Raw genomic sequence first — 23,926 nt, 5'->3', positions numbered from 1 at the left:
CATATAGACTTTCAATAGGACTTGTTCTGAAGGCGCCAGTGGCCAGGCGGACACCTAGATTGTGGACGGGATCTAGCATCAATAACGCACTTGGCGTGGCAGAGAGATATGCCACGGCACCGTAATCCGGTCGTGATCGAATGAAGCTCCTGTAGAGGTTCATTAAACACTTTCGGTCAGTGCCCCATGTTTTGTGTGATAAAATGTTCAGTAGGTTAATTGTTTCCAAGCATTTTGCCTTGATATATGTGTTGTATGAAAGTCAGTTTGCATCAAGTATTGTGCCTAAAAACTTCCGTTCTTTGTGCACAGGTATTTCTTCTCCATACAGTTCTAAACTTGGATCTGGAACCATATCTCCCTTTTTTTGTGTGAGAAAAACACATGAACGCTTGTGGGAGTTAACTTTAAACCCGTTTTTGTCTGGCCACTTAGATATTTTGTTCAAGCCCTGCTGTACTTGTCTCTCGCACACTGCAAGATTACAGGATTTGAAACCTATTTGTATGTCGTCTACGTAGACGGAATAAAATATAGCTGGTGGTAATGAAGCGAGGAGTGTGTTCATCTTAACGATAAAGAGTGTGCAGCTGAGCACATCTCCCTAAGATATACCAGTTTCTCGTATATATTGACGCGACAATACGTTGCCAATTTTCACGCGGAAGGTACGATTTGACAACTAGCTTTCTATTATATTTAGTATATTTCTACGGATTCCCATTCCCGACAAGTCTCGCAAGATCCCGAAACGTCACGTTGTGTCATGCACCTTCTCCATATCGAGGAATACCGATAAGAAAAACTGTTCATGAACAAACGCATCCCGGATATTTGCCTCATTGCGCACGCGATGATCAGTTGCAGACTGATCCTCTCTAAAGCCGCACTGAAAAGGGTCAAGTATATCGTTACATTCGAGGAAATGTAAAAGGCGACGATTTATCATATTTTCAAAAACCTTACAGACTCAGCTTGTGAGAGCTATCGGACGATAACTTGATACGTCGGATGGATTTTTATTTTGTTTCAAAATTGGGATAACAATAGCTTCCTTCCATAAGCATGGCAGGGATCCGGCCGTCCAGATAGAAAGTGCAAGAAGTGTTATTATTGTGCCACTGTGGAGGTTTTTAATCATGTCATACATGATTCGGTCAGCTCCTGGTGAAGAGCTCCTGCACATGCACAGGCCAGCTCTCAGCTCGGCCTTATTAAATGAACGGTTGTTTGGTCCATTTGGTCGGCATTTACGCACCAGTGGCTTAAGTTCCGCTAGTTCTTTGTGTTTAAGGAATGATTTTGAGTTGTGTATGGAGCTTGATGCACGCTCTAAGTGTTTTCCTAGGGCGTCAGTCTGATCTTCCAAGCTACTCCCTTGGTCATCGACCAAGGGCAACGGGTGGATTTGCTGCTCCTCCAACTTCTGAGGCCATTCCAAATTTTCGCCTCCTGCGTGCAAGAATTTAAGTTGGAGACAAACCTCTCCCAACTGGCTCTTCTATCCTGCCACCGCGTACGCCTCCCCTTTGATTTGATGTGTTTGAAATTAACAAGATTTTCTGCATTTGTGTATCGACGCAGCTTTCCCCATGCCTTATTCTGTTTCTTCCGCGCCTCTATACACTCTTCATTCCACCATGGTACACGCCTTTTACGTGACTGACCTTTTCTTTCTGGTATAAGCTTTTCTGTAGCATCAATAATAAAAGTTGTAAAATATGCGACTTCGTCGTCTATACTAAAATTCTTGATAAAATCTCGTGCTAAGTAGCTTAATCCTTTAAAATGATCCTAATCAGCAAAGGCTAGTTTCCATCTAGGGGCATGCCGTGGATGCTCATACTGCTCGATCGTGTTCAACATTATTGGAGAATGGTTGCTGCCAGATGTTAAAATAGCAGATACCTGCGCTGCTTAATAATCCAGAGTTCCAAATTTAATACAATGACACACCTAATTGCCTTACTTGCTTTGCTGGGATGTTCTATTTTTCAGTCTTTTTTGCTTTCGCAACATAATGTGTAATCTCACGCAGCATTTCATGTAGTCATGTGAACCTATCGTGTGTTTCAAGCGTAGTTCATTTTTATTTAATTATTTTTTTACACAATGATTCGTTATTATGATCTTTTTACTAGTATTTATGACAATAGAAGCTAATTTCAAACCGTACAAAAAATACACCTGACTGCTGTACATCGTTCGGTTTGTTTCTGTTGGGGAGCTGTATTTGTTACGCGCCTTGTCTGCCAGTACTCAGGGGTGCAGAGCTCGTCAAGCCTGATAGATGGCTTTGGTCTGTACCCACCAAGTGTCTTTGACACTGAACTAATTCAGTTATTGATTGATTGATTGATTGATTGATTGACCAATTGATTGATTCTCAATAACATTTCATTCTAGGTCGGGAAAAAGTGTAGGCGATGCAAGCGATAAATAGACGGTGGAGTATGTATTATGTTGTAGGTTGTCATAGGTGGCCTCCTTCTTATTTAAAGGGACACTAAAGTGAAAAATTATTTCTTCTGCATCAGTAAATTACCGTTCTACAACACCAAAAACACCACTCTTACAACGATAAGACGTTTGGTAAACCATAAAAAGCGCAAGAACAAAATACGGGTGGCGATGCCTACTTAGGTTCCCGCACATGGGGCTGTGACGTCTTGGATTTTTATGGCATCTTCTAGGGCCTACTAATTACATATAGCGGTACAGATTGACTACATTGTGTTCTAAAGGAACCAAATATTAAACATGGCAAATTTCGGGAACCTGCCAATGCAGCCTAAATGCGAAAACATACTTTGGAATCCCTGACATAACGCTGACGTACTGGCGCTGGGGTTTCGGTGCGAAATCCAAATACTGATAATTGGACCTTCATTTCCTCATCTAATAATCAAAATATTTTTTGAGATGACTGCCTGCAGGGTTTTCAAACCATGGTGCATTAGTCTAAACTGATTTATTGTTTCGCTTTAGTGTCCCTTTAAGCGGCATGCACCGGAATTTATAATGAAGTTTTCTATGGAGACGACCTGTCGCGTCGCACCGGGAGTGTCCCCACAAAGTATTGTGGGCGTAAAGATCCCGAACAGGAAAGTACAGCTCTGGCAGCTAGTCAATAAGGCAATAAAAATGTGTCTTAGTGAGCTTAAAATTTCGAAAAACATATAACGCGCAGACAGTGACCAATCTATTAAAAATAATTGTCCGAACTGGCCCTCGAGGGCTGTGCGTAGTGGCAAATGATGACACGCAACAGACTTGTCCACGATTATTGCTACACCACCAGATGAGGTAGTAGCCACATCACGGTCTTTGCGAAAGATCGCATATTACAGTAGAAAATTTGTGCGGGTTGGTTTCAGATGCGTTTCCCTAATACACAGCACTTTTGGATTATATTTATTGAGGAGTTCTCTGGTATCGTCAAGGTTACAGAAGAGTCCTCTTACATTCCATTGTAGTATATGTGCCTCCATAGTAAGAGTAGTGTTTGTGTTGCGGCTTCAGGAAACGGACGTTAGCTCACGGGTCCCTTTCCGGGCACCATGACGCGAGGTTTGTCTTTTTTGGAGCGCCCGACGGAATTCGGCCGCTCCTTGAGCGCTGACTGCGCAGTCATGCTCGGTGTTGTTTCCATCGCCTCCTGAGAGGCACTGGTCTTGCACTCATGCGAGCGGTTTGTCTGCTTCGAAAGCCTCGCTTCGAAGGACGAGACCTCGGATCCCACCAGCCCGGAGCTTGATGGCTCCTTCTTAGATAGCGGAGCAGCGCTGGCTGCGTCCGCCGTGGGGGCAGATGGCGTTGCTGGCGGCTCACTGCGCGTGGGCCTGACAGCTGTCGGGCGCCGTTGTGGCGCTGCCGCCTGACGCGTCACTTCGGCAAAGCTGTTCTTTGGGAAGTATGAAACCCGCCTTCTTTCTTCCTTAATGGAAATGTTTTCTTTCACGTTGAACGTTACAATTTCTTTTTCTCTCTTCCAGGACGGGCAGGACCTCGAGTACGTGGCATGTTCGCCATCGCAATCAACACAGTGCGGAGTGTTTTTACATGTTTCGGATGAATGCTCACGGGAGCTACATTTAGCACATGTCTGTTGGCCTCGGCAGTTCTGCAAACTATGGCCGAATCAATGGCATTGGAAGCATCGCAGAGGATTTAATGTATGGCCTGACCCAGATCTTGACATAGTCTGCCTCAATACTCTAGGGCAGTATGCTCGAACCCAAATTAAGGATTAGGTGCTTGGTTTTGATATGTTTGCCCTCACGCCTCATTTTAATTCTTTTAACCTTAATGACATTCTGTTCCCTCCAGCCTTCTAATAATTCAGTGTCAGTCAGTTCCATTAGATCCTCATCGGAGGCAACACGACGGGTGGTGTTCATGGTACGGTGGGGTGACATTGTTACTGGGATGTCACCGAATGACAATAGGGTAGGGAGCTTGTCATGTTGTTTATTATCTCGGAATACCAAGACGAGATCCCACTTGCCATCTTCGTTACTTTATAGCCTCCACCAAGAGCGTGCCATACATTTCGACACAATTAATGGTACGATCATCCTCATCATCTTTTCTGGTTGATCAGTATGTATCACATGAAACCGCGGGAAGTTTTGTTTCTGGTTGCCAAAAAACTTACACTTCTTCGATGTGCCCTCGTTTCTGAGGGCGATCAGGAAGTTTTGGAAATAAAATCTCCATAACTGTATTTCAGGTTTCGGCAGTAGCGCCAGCCACCCACTGTGGAGCCCAACAACGGGACACTGCAGGACTTGTAGGAAACAGATCCTGCGAACGCCAACTGTACGTTTCTGCTATAAACAAATCTATTATAACCAAGGTTGACTATCCCACACAAGGTTAACCCTTGCTGCCTGATAGATCGGAAGTAATAAAGAAGTGAGTAGGAGACAGGAAAGACGGAAAGTAAGAGAGAAAGACGAAGATTTGAGAGGAGGATAGGAAAAGGCGACCACCGATTTCCCCTGAGTGGGTCAGTCCGGGGGTGCCTCTGCGTGAAGCCGAGGCCAAAGGGGCGTGTTGCCGCCGCCGAGGGGCAGTAAAGGCCGAAACACCCGGCATATTAGCTATACCCCCAGGATCCCCTTTTCCTCGGACACAGCTAAGCCACGCGCGGGTAAACACTGAAGGGTCCAATCCTCATCTGCTCGGGTACGTGGCCTCGCAACACACTAAACGCCTGCTGATGCAGACGCCCCTGCGGGTTCCCTCGATACTACTACCGCTGTGATGAAGGAGCCTTAACGTAGACCTATGTGAGCGGCCTGGTCGGCCTGCATGGTCCAGCCACCTGGTGGTGCAGAGCTTAACCAGCAAACGCAGACCTAATATTGTTGTAATCAAGTGCAAAGCATGTTTTTCACCTTTAGGAAAACAACGTGTTCACGATTCCGCTCCTGCCAAAAGTTTACACCAGCTGCAAAGTAGAATACAGTTGGTTATTGCTATTATTAGCTCCTTGTTTGGTTGAGCTCCGTGCCACCAGGTGGCTGCACTGTGTAGGCATTTCACATTTGTGCCTCCACTCATTCCGTGAAACACCCAGGCCCAGTCCGCTTGCGCTAGCGTTTACCTGAATACCGGACTTGCTAAACTCTATTTTGCTAGTAGTCCTTCGGCGTGAAGTGACGGCTGCAAACGCGTAAATGCTGGTGCCGAAAGAATGCCGACAACCAGGGCTACAGTCACCCCGCTCGCATGTTGCCTTGCAGATAGACCACGATGTCGCCGCTTAGACATGCCGCCGATCGCTACGTTTGAAGCAAGGGCGAACCATGGTGCTAGCGAAAAGACAGGTCATGACGGAACACAGAGCGCGCAGCTCACGTCAACACGGAGCCACGTTGCAACACGAGTGCAGGACACTTCCTGTGCGCCAGAAATGCTTGCGTTGTGAGAAATTGTTCTTGTGCATTCTGTTTCTGTTACTTTCTTTTTTCTATAGACACAAATTAACTAACATTCCAAGTATTACGAGCAACATAAAGTTGGAAAAGGTATCGATGACGCGCCCTGAGCAGACAGTTGGATAGCACGCTCTACTGACGCCGCATAGCCACCACGCGTCACTTAGTCTGGGGCGGCTGAAAAGTCGGGGGAGCGGTGCAACGGCGATCGGTAGCCATGGACATCTTTAAAACCTTACAATAAATTACACGCTTTATGCGGAGCGCTTAACTGCGTTACTTAATGATCAGAAGGTCCAATCCTAGTGACTCAGTATGTTTATACGAAAACGTGGCAATCTTTTCAGTGTCCTTTAAGAAAAAAAAAAGAACAGCCAAAAAAGACGCACACAGGAACCATACAAGAAGACAGGAAAGAGGCACCAACAACGTGTTTTACTACTTTCAGTCTCCCTTTAAGCACAAAGTTTAACGAAGTGATTTTGGTGATAGGACTCAGGATTAGACATAAACATTAAAAAAATGGTATCAGTGTGCGCACATGGAGCTATCAACTGCACCAGTTGTTACGAAGGAAATTTGGTGAACATTCATCAATACTTCTTTTTGAGCGAGTTCGTTCATCTTGAGACATATGGGTAACAGCGCAAACAGCCGACCACAAGAAAGGAGACACGTACACACAAGCACTCGGTGTATACGTGTCTCGCTTCTTGGGGTCGTCTGTTTGCGCTGTTTCCTGTATGTTTCTTGGTGAACATTTTCGTCATTTGCTGTTCGGCACATATCGCGCGCCTAATTCTCCGCACTGAGGCCATGCTATTGGTTTCGATATAGTTATGTACTAGTGTCTAACGTTGCCACAATTAAATCGACGTTTTCCCGCTGTTTACTGCGGTCGCTATACTAGTCAAAAGGGGACGCTGTTTTTAAGAAGCTCCGGAGGAATCCCAATTATTGGATTCTTGAGGGGTTACAATTTCCTTAAGAAATCCGCCAGCGTTCCGAAATCTCAATTGTTAACCTCTACTCAAAGTGCGATTTGCATACACACCAGTCTCTGCGGCGTAACCGCCGCCTTCCAAAGCGCCCACTTCACGTTCGCCTGCCCACCTGAGCATCGTCTCTCATTCGTGAGACTCTTGGCTCCGTGCAGCCCACACGCAGCGCATCGACACCTTGGCTGTGCGCAATTTGTCCGGCACAGCAAGCTGCGTAGCTAGTTTTCTATTACTGGCGGCTTGCTAGTCTACTTGTGGTAACCTTTAAATAGGACTGCCCCTAACGCAATAACTTTGCAATATATTTAGTCGCATGTGGTGAAGCCTTCTCCTGATAAGATAATAAAAACTTCCGTATATTTTTAAAGTTAAAGCTTGTTTCTCTTGTTGATCTTTTTTCTTATCGTTCTTTGGCCATTTTCCGTATTTCTTAGTTTCATTCGATTTGCAAACAGGCTTTAGTTTCGCTCATCTTGCTTTGGCGACGTCTCTCTATGCGTTGGTACACGTGAAGGGAGGGGTCAAACAGAGTGGGGCATTTATTCAATGCATTTTACAAAGCCTCCAATTAAAGCTCCATTAAACACCTTAACAGCTTTTCATGTAAAAATTTTGATTATATTGAGGGTGATAGTAACGACGATGGCAAGGTGTCATGTCAACATCTCGTACAATTGTTAAGAAGCGTGCGCCAGTAGCGTACCTGCGTAGCGGCGTCGCCTGTGCTTGGCGGCCAGCAGGAACACTTGAACGCCAGCTCATCTCGTAGGTGCTGCGACTCCTGACCCAGCGGCTGGAAGCAGGAAGTTCAGAACCTTGATTGAGAGCATTCGATGTGGCTCTTCCAGATGGACGCGGACATACTTGCGGGTTGTCGACGTGAGCTTCAGTCTGCCGCCGCGCTCTGCCTCTGGTAGCCTGCCTCCGGCTGCGTTATCCATCACTGTGTTGATGGCGGACCAGTCGGGCACGTGACCACTGAGCTACAGTGAATACAGCGGATACACTGGATAAAACTGTGAGAGAATGGAGCAATCATGGCAGTGTAAATGAGAAGCCATGTTTTTTTCGCGACTGCTTCTAAAACTGATGCGGGAGGTACTCATTTCGTCTAGATGGTCGCGTGGATCCAGCGACTAGAGTTCGCATGTGCTGTATAAGTGACTGACTGCGCAGAACAGCAAGTCTGGCAACAATCAAACGCGACACCTTCCCCCTCTGCTATCCAAAAGAGTCATTCTTGAGATATGTCGCTATAGACAAACGCCTGCCATGAATTTCTCACTGCAGACAAATGAATGCGATCAATTATTTGGCTATGTATGTCAGTTGTCAATGGCAGCAGCAACAGAAAAAAGGTGCACAGTTTCCCTGGGTGCTAATATTTCAATCATTCAGTACAATATGGCGCTGTGTTTTCCCTATATAATAAGGAATGTGGTTTGTATGAATCCAAGCAGGCGTTCGGCGTATCTAAGGCCCTGTGGTTATTAAATAATTTACACCCTTAAAACTGGTTAAGACTGTAAATCTGTATCTAACTCATGAACGTACACTGCTTGCAAGTTTATGGGTGCGAGTTATAGACCAATTTACACCATTTCATTTTAAGGGTGTGAAATATTTTACAGCTTGGGCCAGTTATATGTAGCTTAATGTGGAGCAGTAGCCAAGGTAAAAGAACACGGGATGGTTACTGTTGTAAAGAAGGACAAGTCATGCACCCTGAGAACAAAATGTAGTGTTGTCATATTGCGAAAAGCAAGCAGATCAGAATTGTGCAAGGCTGACGCTGCGATACAGTTAAGAAAATGCATTCCAGCCGCGTAAGATTTGCTTGTTACCACGAAGACTAAAATGTGTGGCAATTTAAATTATGGAATTTTGTATGCGAAAGCCGCGACATGATTCTGAGGCACGCCGTAGTGATGTAAAGCGGTATATAAAGGGTCTTGAGAGTAAATGAGAGATTTAGAAGCAGCGCCAAATTACGCACAGGATAATGCATTTGTTTTCCCTTGGCCATTGCTGTAGAAAACTGGATAAAAACTGTTGTGTACACCGTGACTTAATGGGATGACAAATAAGGGGACTGCGGAATAATGATTGCCACCTGGAGTTCTTTAACATGCACCCAATGTACTGTACACTAACATTTTGCATTTAATCCTTAATGAAATGCGGCCGCAGCAGCCGGAAATATACCGCCCGCAACCTCTAAATCAGCACCGCAGCACCACAACCGTTATGTCACCGTGGTTTGGAGAATGAGAAGGGCACAAGTGCTCCCTTCGGACAAGAAAACAGACTGGTGGGCTAGTTACATTGCGCTAAAAATATTAAAATCCCTTAAGACAATTGTGATCAAGCAGTTGAACAAGTTGTCGCGTTATTGCAGGTTTCCTGAACTACCTCATTCAGTTGCTTTCACTTGCCATTCCAACAAGTTATGCAGAAACTCCCCTGGAGTTGTCTAAGTATGCGTAAGCATACCCCGAAATTTCGTTCGGCCAACCCGCAAATTTCAAGTTGGCCTACCCCCAAATTTCAAGCAGGCCCACCCCCAAATTTAAGTTGGCCCAGCCCAGAATTTCAAGTAGGCCGACCCCGCACATTTCAGCAGGCCCACCCCCAAATTTGAGTTAGCCCATCGCCAACTTTCAAGTTAACCCATGCCTAAATTTCAAGTGGTCCACGTCCAAACTTCAAGTGGGTCCACGCTCAAATTTCAAGTTGGCCAACCCCCCTGTTCCAAACTCGCCCACCCCCAATTTAAGTTGGCCTACTCTTAAATTTCATGTTGGCCCACCCGCAGATTTCACTTGGGCCACCCCCAAATTCAAGTGTGTCATCACCCACATTTCAAGTTTGACCACCCCCAAATTTAGGTTGGCCCACCCCCAAATTTAAGTTTACCCATCCCAAATTTCAGTTGGCCCACCGTTATATTGAAATTGGCCCACCCCTACAGTAGGCTTGCCCATTCATATTCTGTGGAGCCCTATGTACCCCATGGATATGTATAAAACTGATCATATGAGTATTCTCCCTTATAATGATTTTTTTTCCAATTGTTCCTTATCATTTATAAAGCTGCCAATATATATTTACACTATATTTACGCTTTTAATGTTGTTACCCACGCTGACTTAATTACCGAACTCCATGCTTACGGTATTAAAAAATATTGTATCCTGGATTTCACGTTACCTCACTAATAGGAAACAAAGTGTTACTGTGAATTCCTGCTCCTCTGAGGAATTGAGTGTTAATTCTGGTGTCCCGCAAGGATCGGATTTGGCACCCATATTATTTTTAATTTATATCAATGACATACAATGCTGTGTTCACCCGTCCGTACATACACGATTGTCCGCAGACGACTGCGTCATATATAAGTCAGTGCTTAACTGTTAAGATCGACTTACGTTAAATGACTTTTTACATTCTATTCAACAGTGGTGCAAGGTATGGGGTATGAGACTAAACAGTGCTAAAACAAAGTACATTCATTCACTAACAGAGGACAACCGCATGGCTTTACATGCACATTAGACAATACCCTCCTGACCAGAACTTCGCGCATAAAATATCTAGGGGTAACAATGACAAATAACCTAAGTTGGGAACCGCACATTAATGAAATTTGTCGCAAAACCCAGAGTAAATTATCACTATTGAAAAGAAAACTGCGCGGAGCAACAGTGCCTGTCAAATTGAAAGCTCACAAAAGTCTAGTAAGACCTACCTTAAAGTATGCCGATAAAATTTGGAGTCCACATCAGAAATATTTAATTGACAAACTGGAACGAATACAAAGATTAGCGGTTCGGTTTGCCTTCTCAGATTATTCAAGATAGAGCAGTGTTAGCCAGTTAATTATGGAAGCTAATCTACAATTTCTAGCCCGTCGTAGAACCCTATCGAGTTTAAATTTATGTATGAGCTCTATCATGGCCACTTGAATATCAGTCGCTCTGCCTACATACCTGACCTCACGAGACATTCACTTCACACGGGTCACAGTAAAATGGCCAAACAAACCATAAGCCACACAAACTCGCCAAGTATTCTTTGTTTCCAGCTGCCATTGCCTGCTTGTATAAACTACAAGAAGTACCTTTTCGTCTACTCCGGCAGAATCCTTCATTAATAATATTGCCAACATCAACTTCGGTATGTAACATGTTCATTATGCAAGAGTACCCGACTCACAATTTCTGTTTATGTGTTTATTCCCCTGCGACATAGTATTTTTTATACGCTTAACGTTCCGTTCATGTATTACGTCTTTTCTTGTGCTTCCCTCCTGCTTGGACCCGAATGTGGCCTGCAGTATGTATAAATTAAAAAATAAGAAATTATAAAGTCCTAATGCCTTCGCAAATAGCGCATTTTTGTACAGAAACAGGGCAATACAGTTTCCGCGTCACGCACAGATTTTGCTAGCATACTCGACAAAGAATGATTGCGCATTAAAACCTGCACATGTACCACGAAGTAGGAATATTATGAGAGGTGTGCAAACGGCGTTCGTCCCAGGATACCAGTTTAGGATGCGTTTCAAGCAGTTTCCGAACGACGGTGCGCTCGTGTGGACCCACTAGATAAAGTCGCTTGATAATTTTAAAGTACCGCCACTCTTTGAACTCCGCCGCCGCAGCGCGACCTCCTGGCCTCCTCCAGCGCGTTCCCCCTCCCCCCCCCCCCCCGCAGCAGCCAGTTTCGCCCCCCGTTTTTCTGCATGATGACTGGTCTCCCTGCCGTTACCCTTGGAAAGGCGCGGATCTTGCGTTTTGCTTGTGTTTTTCTTTTCCGTTCACGCGATTTTTCTCGGCTCGGCTGGCTCGGCGCTTTTGGTCGGCGTAGCGAACGTTGTACGCTTGTTTCCTGCTCTATGTGCTAGCGCTATGCCGTGCTGTTGCGCATATAACTGCAGCAAGAAGCCTGAAGATGGTTATGCCGTTTTTTTGATACCGCAAGGAAAGCGTGAACGCTTGCGCAGGAAGCAGTGGCTGCATAACATTGGCCGAAAAAAGCTTCGTTCCGACAACGAACAGCGTTGTTCGCGAGCTGAGGCATCTTTCTTATTGCTCGCAGGAGACCATCCCGTAAGGCCGCTTTTTTTTTTCATTCTTCAGGCCTGCTCCACGGCGTTTTTATTGCGGCAATTTGTACGTTGCATGAATATGCGATTGTCCTCAGTATGCTTAATATGCAGCGCGGCTCCATCCCCTCGCACATCGCCAAATGTTTTTATTCAGTCGGAAACGCAGCACTATAGATTCTGCTCTCCGCTGTGAACAATTATGTGCGAAGATACCGCCTCTCGATCGCACTTTTTGCGATCTTGAGGATCCGCTGCCTGTTTTACTGAAAATGGATATAGCGGCTTATAGAGGAGTACCAGTACCAGTATAGAGTACCAGTGACACCCACGAAGATAATGGAAGAGGGAATAGTCTAGAGGAATTTGACATCCCACAAGTAGCGCCGGAAGAAGTGAAGAAAGCCTTCGGAGCTATGCAAAGGGGGAAGGCAGCTGGGGATGATCAGGGTACAACAGATTTGTTGAAGGATGGCGGGCAGATTGTTCTAGAAAAGCTGGCTACCCTGTATACCCAATGCCTCATGACCTCGAGCGTACCGGAATCTTGGAAGAACGCCAACGTAATCCTAATCCATAAATAAGGGGACGCCAATAACTTGAAAAATTATAGACCGATCAGCTTACTGTCCGTTGTCTACAAAGTATTTACTAAGGTAATCGCAAATAGAATAAGAAACACCTTAGAATTCTGTCAACCAAAGGACCAGGCAGGATTCCGTAAATGATACTCAACAAGACCATATTCACACTATCAATCAGGTGATAGAGAAATGTGTGCAATATAACCAACCCTTATATGTAACTTTCATTGATTACGAGAAAGCGTTTGATTCCGTCGAAACCTCAGCAGTCATGCAGGCATTACGGAATCAGGGTGTAGACGAGCCGTATGTAAAAATACTGTAAGATATCTATAGCGGCTCCACAGCCACCGTAGTCCTCCATAAAGAAAGCAACAAAAACCCAATAAAGAAGGGCGTCAGGCAGGGAGATACCATCTCTCCAATGCTATTCACAGAGTGTTTACACGAAGTATTCAGAAACCTGGATTGGGAAGAATGAAGGATAAGATGGATGGATGGATGGATGAAAAACTTTATTAGGGTCCTTTAGGACGCGCACTAGCGCGCAGCGGGCCGCTCCCACGTCGGGACAGAGAGGCCGAGCCTCTCCGCCGCGTCGCGGGCCCGTTGCACAGCCCATAACTGTTCTTAGAGGTTGGGACTGTGTAGGACCGCATCCCAACGTGCAGCAGTGTTGTTTTCATCGCCGCGAGAGTTAATGGAGAATACCTTAGTAACTTGCGATTCGCTTATGATAATGCCTTGCTTAGTAACTTAGGGGACCAATTGCAATGCATGCTCACTGACATGGACAGGCAAAGCAGAAGGGTGGGTGTAAAAATTAATCTGCAGAAAACTAAAGCAATGTTTAACAGTCTCGGAAGAGAACAGCAGTTTACGATAGGTAGCGAGGCACTAGAAGTGGTAAGGGAATACATCTACTTAGGGCAGATAGTGACCGCGGATCGGGATCATGAGACTGAAATAATCAGAAGAATAAGAATGGGCTGGGGTGCAATTGGCAGGAATTCTCAGATCATGAACAGCAGGTTGCCATTATCCCTCAAGAGAAAAACGTATAACCCTGTGTCTTACCCGTACTCACCAACGAGGCAGAAACCTGGAGGCTTACGGAAAGGGTTCTAATTGAATTGAAGACGACGCAACGAGCTATGGAAAGAAGAATGATGGGTGTAACGTAAAGGGATAAGAAGAGAGCAGATTGGGTGAGGGAACAAACGCGAGGTAATGACATCTTAGTTGAAATAAAGAAAAAGAAATGGGGGGCATGGCCAGGGCATATAATTAGGAGGGAAGATAACCGGTGGTCATTAAGGGTTACGGACTGGATTCCAAGAGAATGGAAGAGTAGCAGGGGACGGCAGAAATTTAGGGGTGGACAGATGACACTAAGAAGTTTGCAGGGAGAACATGGCCACAATCATCAGATGACCGGGGTAGTTGGAGAAGTATAGGAGACGCCTTTGCCCTGCAGTGGGCTTAACCAGGCTGATGATGATGATGATGATGATGATGATGATGATGATGATGATGATGATGATGATGATGATGATGATGATGATGATGATGATGATGAGATGAGCTATTATTTCTAGCTTATGTCGATCTGTGCGTCAGTCAGATAGAGTGAATGCAAGCCCTGAAAAAATTAGTGGCAAGTATACCTGTGAGGAGCGGAAGCGACGAGCGCTAGCTAGTCCACATTACATTTTTTTTAGTTTTAAGGCGAAAGCCTTTAGATCTCTATGCTTCAAAGTGACGTTGTGAACAGAAAATATCACGTGGCCTAAGAAAGGCCAGAGGCGACCCAAAGCATGTCCACCCCTGTATAAGAGAATGATTAGCGAAGTTAACTAATGCTTTATTAGTGATTAAATTAAGGTGGATTAGAGTGTATTAAGGAGGATTAAAGTGTATGAATAAGGATATAGGTGTATGAAAGAGGATTAAGGTGGATGAAGGAGTACTAAAGCGGATTAGGGTGGATTAAGATTATTTATGGTTGATGAAGCAGTATTAAGACCGATTAGGGTACATGAACAAGGATTAGGTAGGATTGAGGTGGGTGCAGGATGATTGAGGTTGATTAGGGTAGAGTAAGGTAAATTAGGGTTCATAAAGGAGGATTGAGACCAATTATGATATATTAGGGTTGATGGAGGTGGATTAGGGTGTATTCAGAAGGATTAAGGTGCATGAATAAGAATTAAGGTGTATGAAAGAGGATTAAGGCCATGTGGAGCATTAAGGTGAATTAGGCTTGATGAAGGAGTATTAAGACCGATTAAGGTATACTACGGAGAATTAGGGTGCACGAAAACGTATTAAGGAGGATTAGGGTGCATTAAGGTTGATGAAGGAGGATTAAGGTTGTAAAGCCTACTGTAATAAACCTTTATCCATGCTATTCATTCATCCACTTTAATCGACCTGATTTCTCCTTATATACCTTAATCCATTTTACTTCACCGTAATTCACCTTCATCCTGTTTCATCTACTTTAATCTACTGTAATCCTCCTTCATGCACCTCAATCCTCCCTAATCAACCTTAATCCACGAGAATTCTCCTTAATGCGCCCTTATTCACCTTTATCGACTTTAGTCCACCCAATTCCTCTTTAATCCACCCTACCCTTTCTTCGTTCACTTTAATCCCCCTAATCCACCTTAATCCTACCTAATGCACCTTTATCCACCTTCATTCACTTTAATCCACCTTCATCGACCTAAATCCACCTTAATTATCCGTAATACACCTTAATCCTCCTTAATCCTTCTTAATCCAATCACTAATCAATCATTCCTGACCTTCGTTAATCAGTAATGATCTCTCATACACGACTGCACATCCTCTGGTTCGCTTCCGGCCTTCCTTCAGTCACGTGATATTTTCTGTAGCTCACAACGCGTCCTTGAAGCAGAGAGGCTTTCGCTTAATAAGCCACGCACAAAGTGATGTGCCACAAGCAATACTAGATCAGACGCACAAAGTAAAGCATCTCATCATGTGGCAGAAAAATTGTCTGGAATATAGAACTCGCCACAAAGCTCCTTTTACATCAGTATAGCCCGTTCATACGGCTTTAAGAAAATACCAGCCTCCTCATAAACGTTGCCTTCAGCATTATCTATGCTTTTATCAGCATTCCTCAAAATTTTCAACACCACTGGGGCGCGGAACTATCCCAAGATAACACGCCTCCATAGAATGCTGCGGACCGTCCGCGGGAGCGCAGGAGAAAAAGCTTGCCGTGCGCAGCCGGCGGGCGAGGAGAATCGGGGAGAGTTTCGCTACTTTCTAATTATCAAGGAACTTTACCATTAGAGTTGCTGTATATGGCTCCCACAGGGCGCCATATATGTGGGAGCCATATATTGTAACTCTAGGGGCCATCGTCGAGCGAGCACAACGAAAGATGAAAGAGCGAACGCGGAGCGGTAGATGAAAGACGCGAGCGGCGAACGGTGGAGACCAATGAGAGCGGCCCCTTCACTGAGGGGCACGCGAGCACTGCTGTCATGCGGACCCGCCGTTTCCTACTATCGTCTGCTAGCGTCAGCTCTAGCTCGCACTGCTCGCGTTTGTTGCTTTCGTTCGCGATAGTTTCGATTCTCATCGTGGAAAAAGAAACGGGTGAACAGGTGCACAAAACAATTCATACTGCAAGAAACCGTGCAAAAGCAACACACGTATACCAGCATGGAGGAAGGAAAAGGATATGAGGGAGCATACCGCAAAGTGATTGAAGCTAAGCCTGTCGGCCCTACACATGATCGCGCGTCAAAGTGCGCGGCTGGTTTTAGTGTTCTCACTCTGCAGGGAGAGCCACGGCAGGGCAGCCGAATAAACGCGCACTGAATAAAAACTACTGGCATACCTACTGGGAGCAAAATGTTTTAAGAAATCACGGTGCTTGGTCCGTGATCTGGAAGCAAAAGGTCATATCTTGGGCCAGCATTGTGGCTTCACGGAGCGTTGCTTGCCAAGGCTGGCTGCGTGACGTAATGCTCCTTCCTATAGCTTTCCTTCCTCCATGTATACCAGCACAAAGCGCAGAACATGGAGGAAGGAAACTGAGGAGAAGCCCTACCCCCTCCGCGCGCTAGGAGAAAAGTGTGGAGGAAATGACGTAGTAGGTTCTCCTTTCTTTTGCTGCTTTTTTTATTTCTTTGCTGTAGCGGTTACGCCTTTCCGGCCACTATGGCGGCTTTTTTATAGTTCTGTGCGCTCACACGTGTTGCTCCGAAGGATTCGTACCGTGGTAAAGGCGCCGTGCGGGCAGGTTTGCGTTGGTTTCCGTGTTTTGTTGCGCTGTGTTATCCGGACCGTGCTCTCCCGGATGTTGCCGTGGCCAGGTGGGATAGGAGGAACTAAAGTTCATGAAATTAATGCGCATGCAACTCTGTACGAAATGTACCGCGCCACGGCAATGGCGCGGTAATATCCGAGGGAATATCCGCGGTAAATTTTGTCCTCTGTGGCGGAACCATGGTAACGGGCCATCGCAGGCCGAAACCGATGCGTTTTAGAATCTGTACAATGAACGCCTTGCAGGTCAGTGATTCCTGCTTTCGACAGCGCATATGGTGCATCTGCGGCACGTAGACGTACGTTATGAATTCATAGTTCGTGTTCAGTAACAACTTGCTCTTGTGCATATTAAAACACATGTTGCTTAATTGTTGCTTGTTCCTCGCAGTACTCGCGACAGCAGGAAGTATTTTAAGCAGAGCGCGTTCGAGGTTCATGCACATCAGCACAGGTGTACCTCAATACACGTGCTGACAGGCCATTTTGGTACCCTCGGCACAGCGCACCTGCCAGCCGACGCTTTATCCTGGAAGATCGGAAAGAAGCGGCTGCTTTGACTGAAGGAATGAATCCTCCCTACCGCAGGCGTGTCTTATCTGTGCGCGCGAGAAGTGCAGGGAAGTGAAGGTTAGTGGATGCGCTGCAAGAGTCGGCAAGGCTCCACAGAACGTACGCCTGCGAGCACATCGAACGGCTGTTCCATGGTCGCATATAAGCCGGTTCTACGCGCGTACTGTTCTGCACCGTGCGCTGTCTATCGCAAAACTTTGGTTCCGTGATGCTTCACTTACCGTGGGAAGAAGACACCTCAGGCCGGAGCCAATAAATCTAAACGCGTAGTCAGAAATGACATTCTTCCTCCTCGCCGGCGTGCTGTCGTAGTGGTGCGCGGCCACGCGAAGTTCGTTCCATAAAGCACGACGATTCCTCAAGCGAGAATGCGTTTGTGCTCACAAACTGCAAATAGATCGCAAATAGGTCGGTGTGTCGTACGTGTACGTGTACGTGTACGTGTGAACGTATGCATTCTCACTGCACTTGCAGTGCAGTGAGAATGCGTACGTTCTTTTCGTATTGCCAGACGTCTAGCTCGCAAGACCGTCTGAGAGCCCCAGGAAGCCCAGACAGAGAAAAACGAGTAGAAGGCAGCGATAAAGGCGATCTTCTTAAAAAAAAAAAAAAAACACGCAACAACTGAGCATGCGGCCCGTACCTGCGCTTGACGAGAACAAACAGTTCAGTTCGCTGCACCTTATAAGGCATGTTTATTTTAATAAAAGCAGGTAAAAGCAGCCGATTCGACCTCACGGCCCAATCTGCGAAGTTCATTAAGAAATTCTTTCAACGTGACTTCGGCAATGGTAATGCAATGAGACATCGCGATTCTTCAGTGGGCTTTTTCGATTTTCCACTTCTGGCTACCCGCGGGCTGCCAGAGCCAGCCAGAGCGTCTTCGTTTTTCTCGGGTTGCTCCGCCCACCGCGCTACGCACTTCCGCCGGGCGTTCCTTTTGCTCGCGCTGGACGGTTCTGGCTACCCGCGGGCTGCCAGAACCTGCCAGGACGATTTTGGTCTGGCTGCTCTCTGGAAGTTCTCTGGCTAGCGGACGACTAAAAGAGGCGATGGGCGCTCGCCGCCATCTTTACGGGGACTTCACGGATTGCAACGCGGGTGCTTGAGGACTTAAATTTACCTCGCTCAGCCAACTGTCTACCGTCATATTCGGATTTCCTTACTTCTAGCGTTATCTTTTTAGGTGCTAACGCACTGTTCCGCATCGCGAAGCGGTGTGATACGAGCCGTGGTGAACCGTTTGAAGCTTTTGTATGCGTGTCCCCAGTTGATTGCTTCTTCGCGGCGGTGAACAGCGCGCCGCGCTATCATGCGTGCATGTTATCTACATCGTGTTCCACGCAAGTTGTAGACGCTCATTCACAGATTGCGGTACATTTTGGGTTCGTCTTTCTCTGGTGGCGTTCCTTTTCACATATCTCGCGTATGTATATCTCCTTTCTCTGCAGTTAGCGAAGGCTTTGCAGCTAGCCCGTGTTCGCTCCGTCTCTCCGTCGTATGCTGTGGCAGCTCGAAACCGATATGTGTTCGAACTGCAGGCTGTTGATCTAAGAATACACTGATTGCACTCGGTACATTTAGACACACGTACATTGGCTTATTGCTATCATGATTGCGACCAATGTTGTTTTTCGTATGAAACGTTTCGCTCGTCACCGGCGACGTGCATTTTCATGCGCCAGCCGCATCCCCAGCTCCTTACATGAGAAACACCATCAGCCACAACAAACTTTATGGAATCGAAGCCCAAGCAGGTCGGCGCGAATTTTTATGCGTATGAGCTAGACGTACCCGATAACCTGCTTTTTCATGTCTTGTGATGACACAACGCCAACTCATCAATGTCGCCGGTGGTCGACGTGATCGCTGCGAGCAGGTATCCTCCAGCTATCGCTTTCGAGTATACAATCACGATTTCGCGTCTTGTCATCCGCCGCGTCGGAGGCCATCTGTTGCGCTGCGCAAGCGAGGTTGGCCGAGTACGCGTCCCTCGCCGAGTCGCGCGAAATCGCGCGAAAGTGATCGTATCCCTGAATGCAACAATATATTTTCAAGCTGGCAACGCATAAATGGGCCTACTACGCCGAGCGCGCGCCGGCCTCGACGGGAGCTGCCATGCTGGTACATTTGGCCAGCTGTATCGGCGTTCGATTTTGCAAACTTCGGGCAGGTTCGGGTTGTCTTGGGATCCCAGCCCATGTGACTTCCTGTCAGAATCGGAACTAGCTGGCTGCCAGAATTCCGAAAATCGAAGAGGCCCAGTAGTATTGCTGCAGAGCGCGCGCGGCCGGGCAGCCCGGTTGCGCGCAGCGCGGCATGGTTTCGAGAGAAGTAAACAAGAGAGGAGCGCTGGCCCGATAGGCGGAGCAACGCCATGAGCAACGCCAACTTCCGGCTTCACCTTTAGCTTCGCAAAGAGTGACCTCAGGGCCTCTCCTGAGTTTCCTTCCTGCATGGCACAGAAGTACTCGCAACTGCAGGCGACGAACGCGAACGATGATGTGGTGTCGATGTGGCTCCCCCTTTTAGAACGGGCTGCCGGCCCCTAAAGTCATTTGATAATTTGAAAGTACCGCCGCGTGACCTCCTCGCCTCCTCCTCGCCCCTTACGCGTCCCCCCCACCCCCTTTGCGGGAAGCGGTCTTGTGCCCGTTTTTCTGCACGACGATTGGTCTCCCTGCCGTTGCCTTTAGAAACGCGCGGATCTTGCGTTTTGCTTGTTTATTTCTTTTTCGTTCGCGCCATTTTTCTCAGCTCAGCAGGGTCAGCGCTTCAGCTCGGCGTCGCGAACGTTGTACGCCGTGTTACCTGCTGTCTGTGCTAGCGCTATGCCGTGCTGTTGCGCATGTAACTGCAGCAAGAAGCCTGAAGATGGTTATGCAGTTTTTATGATACCACAAGGAAAGCGTGACGGCTTGCGCAGGAAGCAGTGGCTGCACAACATTGGCCGAAATAACTTTCTTCCGACAAAGAACAGCCTTGTTTGCGAGGTAAGGCGCCTTTCTTATTGTTCGCATCAAAGCATCCCCTAATGCTGCATTTTTTTTTAAATTCTTCCAGCCTGCTCACCAGCGTTTTTGCTGTGGCAATTTGTACATTGCATAAAAATGTGGTTATCTTCAGTATGCTTAATATTCTGCTGGGACTCCATCACCTCGCACGTCGCCAACTGTTGTTATTCAGTCGTAAATGCAGCACTATAGATTCTGCTTTCTGCTGCGAACATTTATGTGCAAATATACAGCCTCTCGATAGCACTTTTCGCGATTGTTCAGATTCGTTGCCTGTTTTACTGAAAATTGAAATAGCGGCTTGTAGAGGAGTTATAATTTTCAGCTTACGTCCATGTGTGTGTCAGTCATACACTGAATGCAGGCACTGAAAAAATTAGTGGCAAGTATACCCGTGGTATTGCAGCGGATGAGCGCTAGCTAGTCCACATTGCGTTTTTTTTTAAGCGAGAGCCTTTAGATCTGTGTTTCATTGCCGTGTGGTGAACAGAAAATATCACGTGACCCAGTAAGGCCAGAAGCGACCCAGTGCATGTCCAGTTGTGTATAGGATATTATTGATTATCCAAGTTAATTCATGATTAACTTGTGATTTAACTAAGGTGGTAGGGTGTATTAGGCTGTATTATTAAGGAAGATTAGAGTGCATGAACAAGGATTAAGGTGTATTAAGAATTAGAGGCGGTTAAGGTGGATGAAGGAAGATTAAGGTGAATTAGGGTGGATTAAGATTGATTAGGTGGATTAGGGTTAATAAAGCAGTATCAAGACAGATTAGGGTGGATTAAGGAGTATTACAGTAATTAAGGGGATTAAGGTAGATCAGGGTGTATAAAGGAGGATTAAGGTGCGTGAACATAGATTAGGGTGGATTAGGTTTGATGAAGAAGGATTAGGGTGGATTATGGAGAAGTATTCTTGATGGAGGTGGATTAAGGTGAATTACAGTAGGCTGTACAAGGCTTTCGTATTCGCGTCTCTTAGGCGATACCTAAACACACTTTGGATTCTTGCAATTTGCTTTGAACTCCGCTTCCACACACGCATGAGTGGGCGACGATTATTATTCGGTTTTCTCACGGATACAGGCAATGTGCAGTGGGGGGGGGGGGGGTCACGTGATCGCGCACGCTTGCTGTTGATATCGACATTTAGGCGGAGGCCGGGAATCTTCACTTTAATAGCGGTTTCTGTAGGTTTGTTCTGTGGGGAAGCTTTTTCCATTGATTTAACACGAACCGAAATCATTGCATCGATGCACTTTGATTACGAAGGTTGAGCAATCAATTATGATTGTGGTCATAATGTAGTAATGCAGATAATGTTCTGCAGGTAATAATGTTTAGCAGTCCAACGTATTTCACCCTAATCCACCTTCATGCTTCTTCATTAACCTCACTCATCCTTAATCCTTGTTCACGCGCCTTAATCCTCCTTTATACACCCTAACCATCCTTAGACGACCCTAATCCCCTTAATACTTCATTAACCATAATCCACCCTAATCGATCTTAATCCACCCTAATTCACCGCAATCCTTCTTTATGCGTCTTAATCCGCTTTAATTCACCTTCATCGACCTTAATCCACCTTAATTATCCTCAATACACGTGAATCCTCCATAATACACCTTCATCCATCTCAATACAATCACTAATCAACCATTAATTAACTTTGCTAAAGATCTAAGGCTTTTGCCTAATAAGCCACACGCACAGGGATGTACCACAAGCAATACTAGATCAGATGCGCAAATTAAAGCATCTCGTCATGTGGCAGAAAAACTGTCTGGAGTATAGAACTCGCCTCAAAGCTCCTTTTACATCAGTATACCACGATCATAGGGCTTTCAGGAAAAATCAACCTCCTCATAAACGTTGCCTTCAGCATTACCGATGCTGTTATCAGCATTTCTCAAAATTTTCAACACCACTGGGACGCGCAACTGGCCGAAAATAACGCGCCTCCACAGAATGCTGCGGCCCGTTCACGAGAGCCCAGGAGAAAAAGCGTACCGTGCGGAGCGCGCGGAGCCGGCGGGCGTGGATAATCGAGGAGGAAAGCGCCGCAGGGGGGAGAGCGTCGTTGCTTTCAAATTACGAAGGGGTTTTAGCGGCATCGAAAATGTAGCGCCGCCCCTCAGAGGATGGCCTAAACATGCGCGAATCGTCGACGTGCTCTCACCACGGCGAGGCACACCGCCGTTGGCACGCCTCTCATGATACTCCTACACCGTGACCTCGACCTTAGACACATGGAGTTGCGAGTTAACGGCGAGCCGTCACCGGTAAATTGACGACGACGAAGTTCAGCCTCCGCATGCTCGGCGCGCTCGTGCCAGGTAGCACGCGGGAGAGAACATCCGGGCATCTAGGCAGCAGCGAAACAGCTCATAGTACGTTCGTTGGACTCGCGGCTCAAGAAAGGTGCGGGACACAATTCGCCTCCACTCTATCTCTCAAGTAGTTCACCTGTCTCCGAAAGCAAGGAAGAAAAAAAGAAAACCGTTACCATGCTCATTAACTGGATTACTCGCATTTAGTGCGCCAAAACCACGATCTGATTATGCGGCAAGGCGTAGTCGGGGACTCCAGATTGCCTTCGGCGATCTGAGGTTCTTTATCGTGCACGCAATTCACGCTACAGGGGCGTTTTTGCATTTCGCCCTCCTCGAAATGCTACCGTCGCGGTCGGGTTAAGAGAGCAATGTCAAAGCCACTACGCCACCACGGCGAGTAGGCTCATGTACTCGTAATACTTCATGCGTCCACAGCTAAATGTTTTATAGCTGCCTGGTCGTAAGCCTCCTAAGCTGATGTACCGTTACAATGGTCAGAAAAAAAGATAGCATCTGACGCTGGAGCTGATCATGCTTGACAAACAGTATTTTTGATTAAGTGCAGATAATGTTTAATGCAAAGAACGACTTACCGAAATGCGTCGTATTGCAGCTCCTGACGAAGGTGAAATGTTCGCAGCAGATGGACGCCACAGCAGCACGAAGGCGTCCGCAAGGTATATGTACACATTAGACTGTACTAGACAACAGTAGATTGGACCGAACGGCGCTCTCCCGCTGAGGCGCCCAGTGTGGAAAAATTGTGCGAGGGCGCTGCGAGCGATCTGGATTGGGGGCGGAGGCGCGCTTCGCGGCATGTTCAACGTAATTTCGCTGCGGACGCTGAGATCCATTACGCACGTACGTTCTAATAATAGTGCTATATCGCAACAGCAAATTTATGTTGACACCTTTTGGTTACGTATACATATTTGTGACATGGGTTATGCAATATGACGCGCAGTTTTTCTCGCAGGAAGTCTGTGTTGTAAATTTTTTTAAGGTTTTACTTGCTTTGGTTGCGCCCGTGACTCTGGTCGGCCGGTACAA

General features: G+C 46.5%; 1 protein-coding gene across 1 annotated transcript in view; it reads right to left on the bottom strand.

Annotated features, from left to right (window-relative positions):
• LOC142569708 (uncharacterized) overlaps window positions 1–23,561 on the bottom strand; it is a 32,240-nt gene extending 8,679 nt beyond the window's left edge. Inside the window, exons 1-3 of the mRNA XM_075678624.1 lie at window positions 23,470–23,561; window positions 7,811–7,929; window positions 7,650–7,739 (exon numbers count right to left, since the gene is read on the bottom strand). Of these exons, the coding sequence (XP_075534739.1) occupies window positions 7,650–7,739; window positions 7,811–7,887 (167 nt within the window). The 5' untranslated portion in view covers window positions 7,888–7,929; window positions 23,470–23,561. The remainder of the gene's footprint in view (window positions 1–7,649; window positions 7,740–7,810; window positions 7,930–23,469) is intronic.
• Between the last annotated feature and the right edge of the window lie 365 nt (window positions 23,562–23,926).

The sequence above is a fragment of the Dermacentor variabilis genome, chromosome 1, assembly GCF_050947875.1.
Source record: "Dermacentor variabilis isolate Ectoservices chromosome 1, ASM5094787v1, whole genome shotgun sequence".
In the NCBI taxonomy this organism is placed as follows: Eukaryota; Metazoa; Arthropoda; class Arachnida; order Ixodida; family Ixodidae; genus Dermacentor; species Dermacentor variabilis.
The sequence above is the reverse complement of the archived record's forward strand: the minus strand, read 5'-3'. Positions and strand labels throughout refer to the sequence as shown.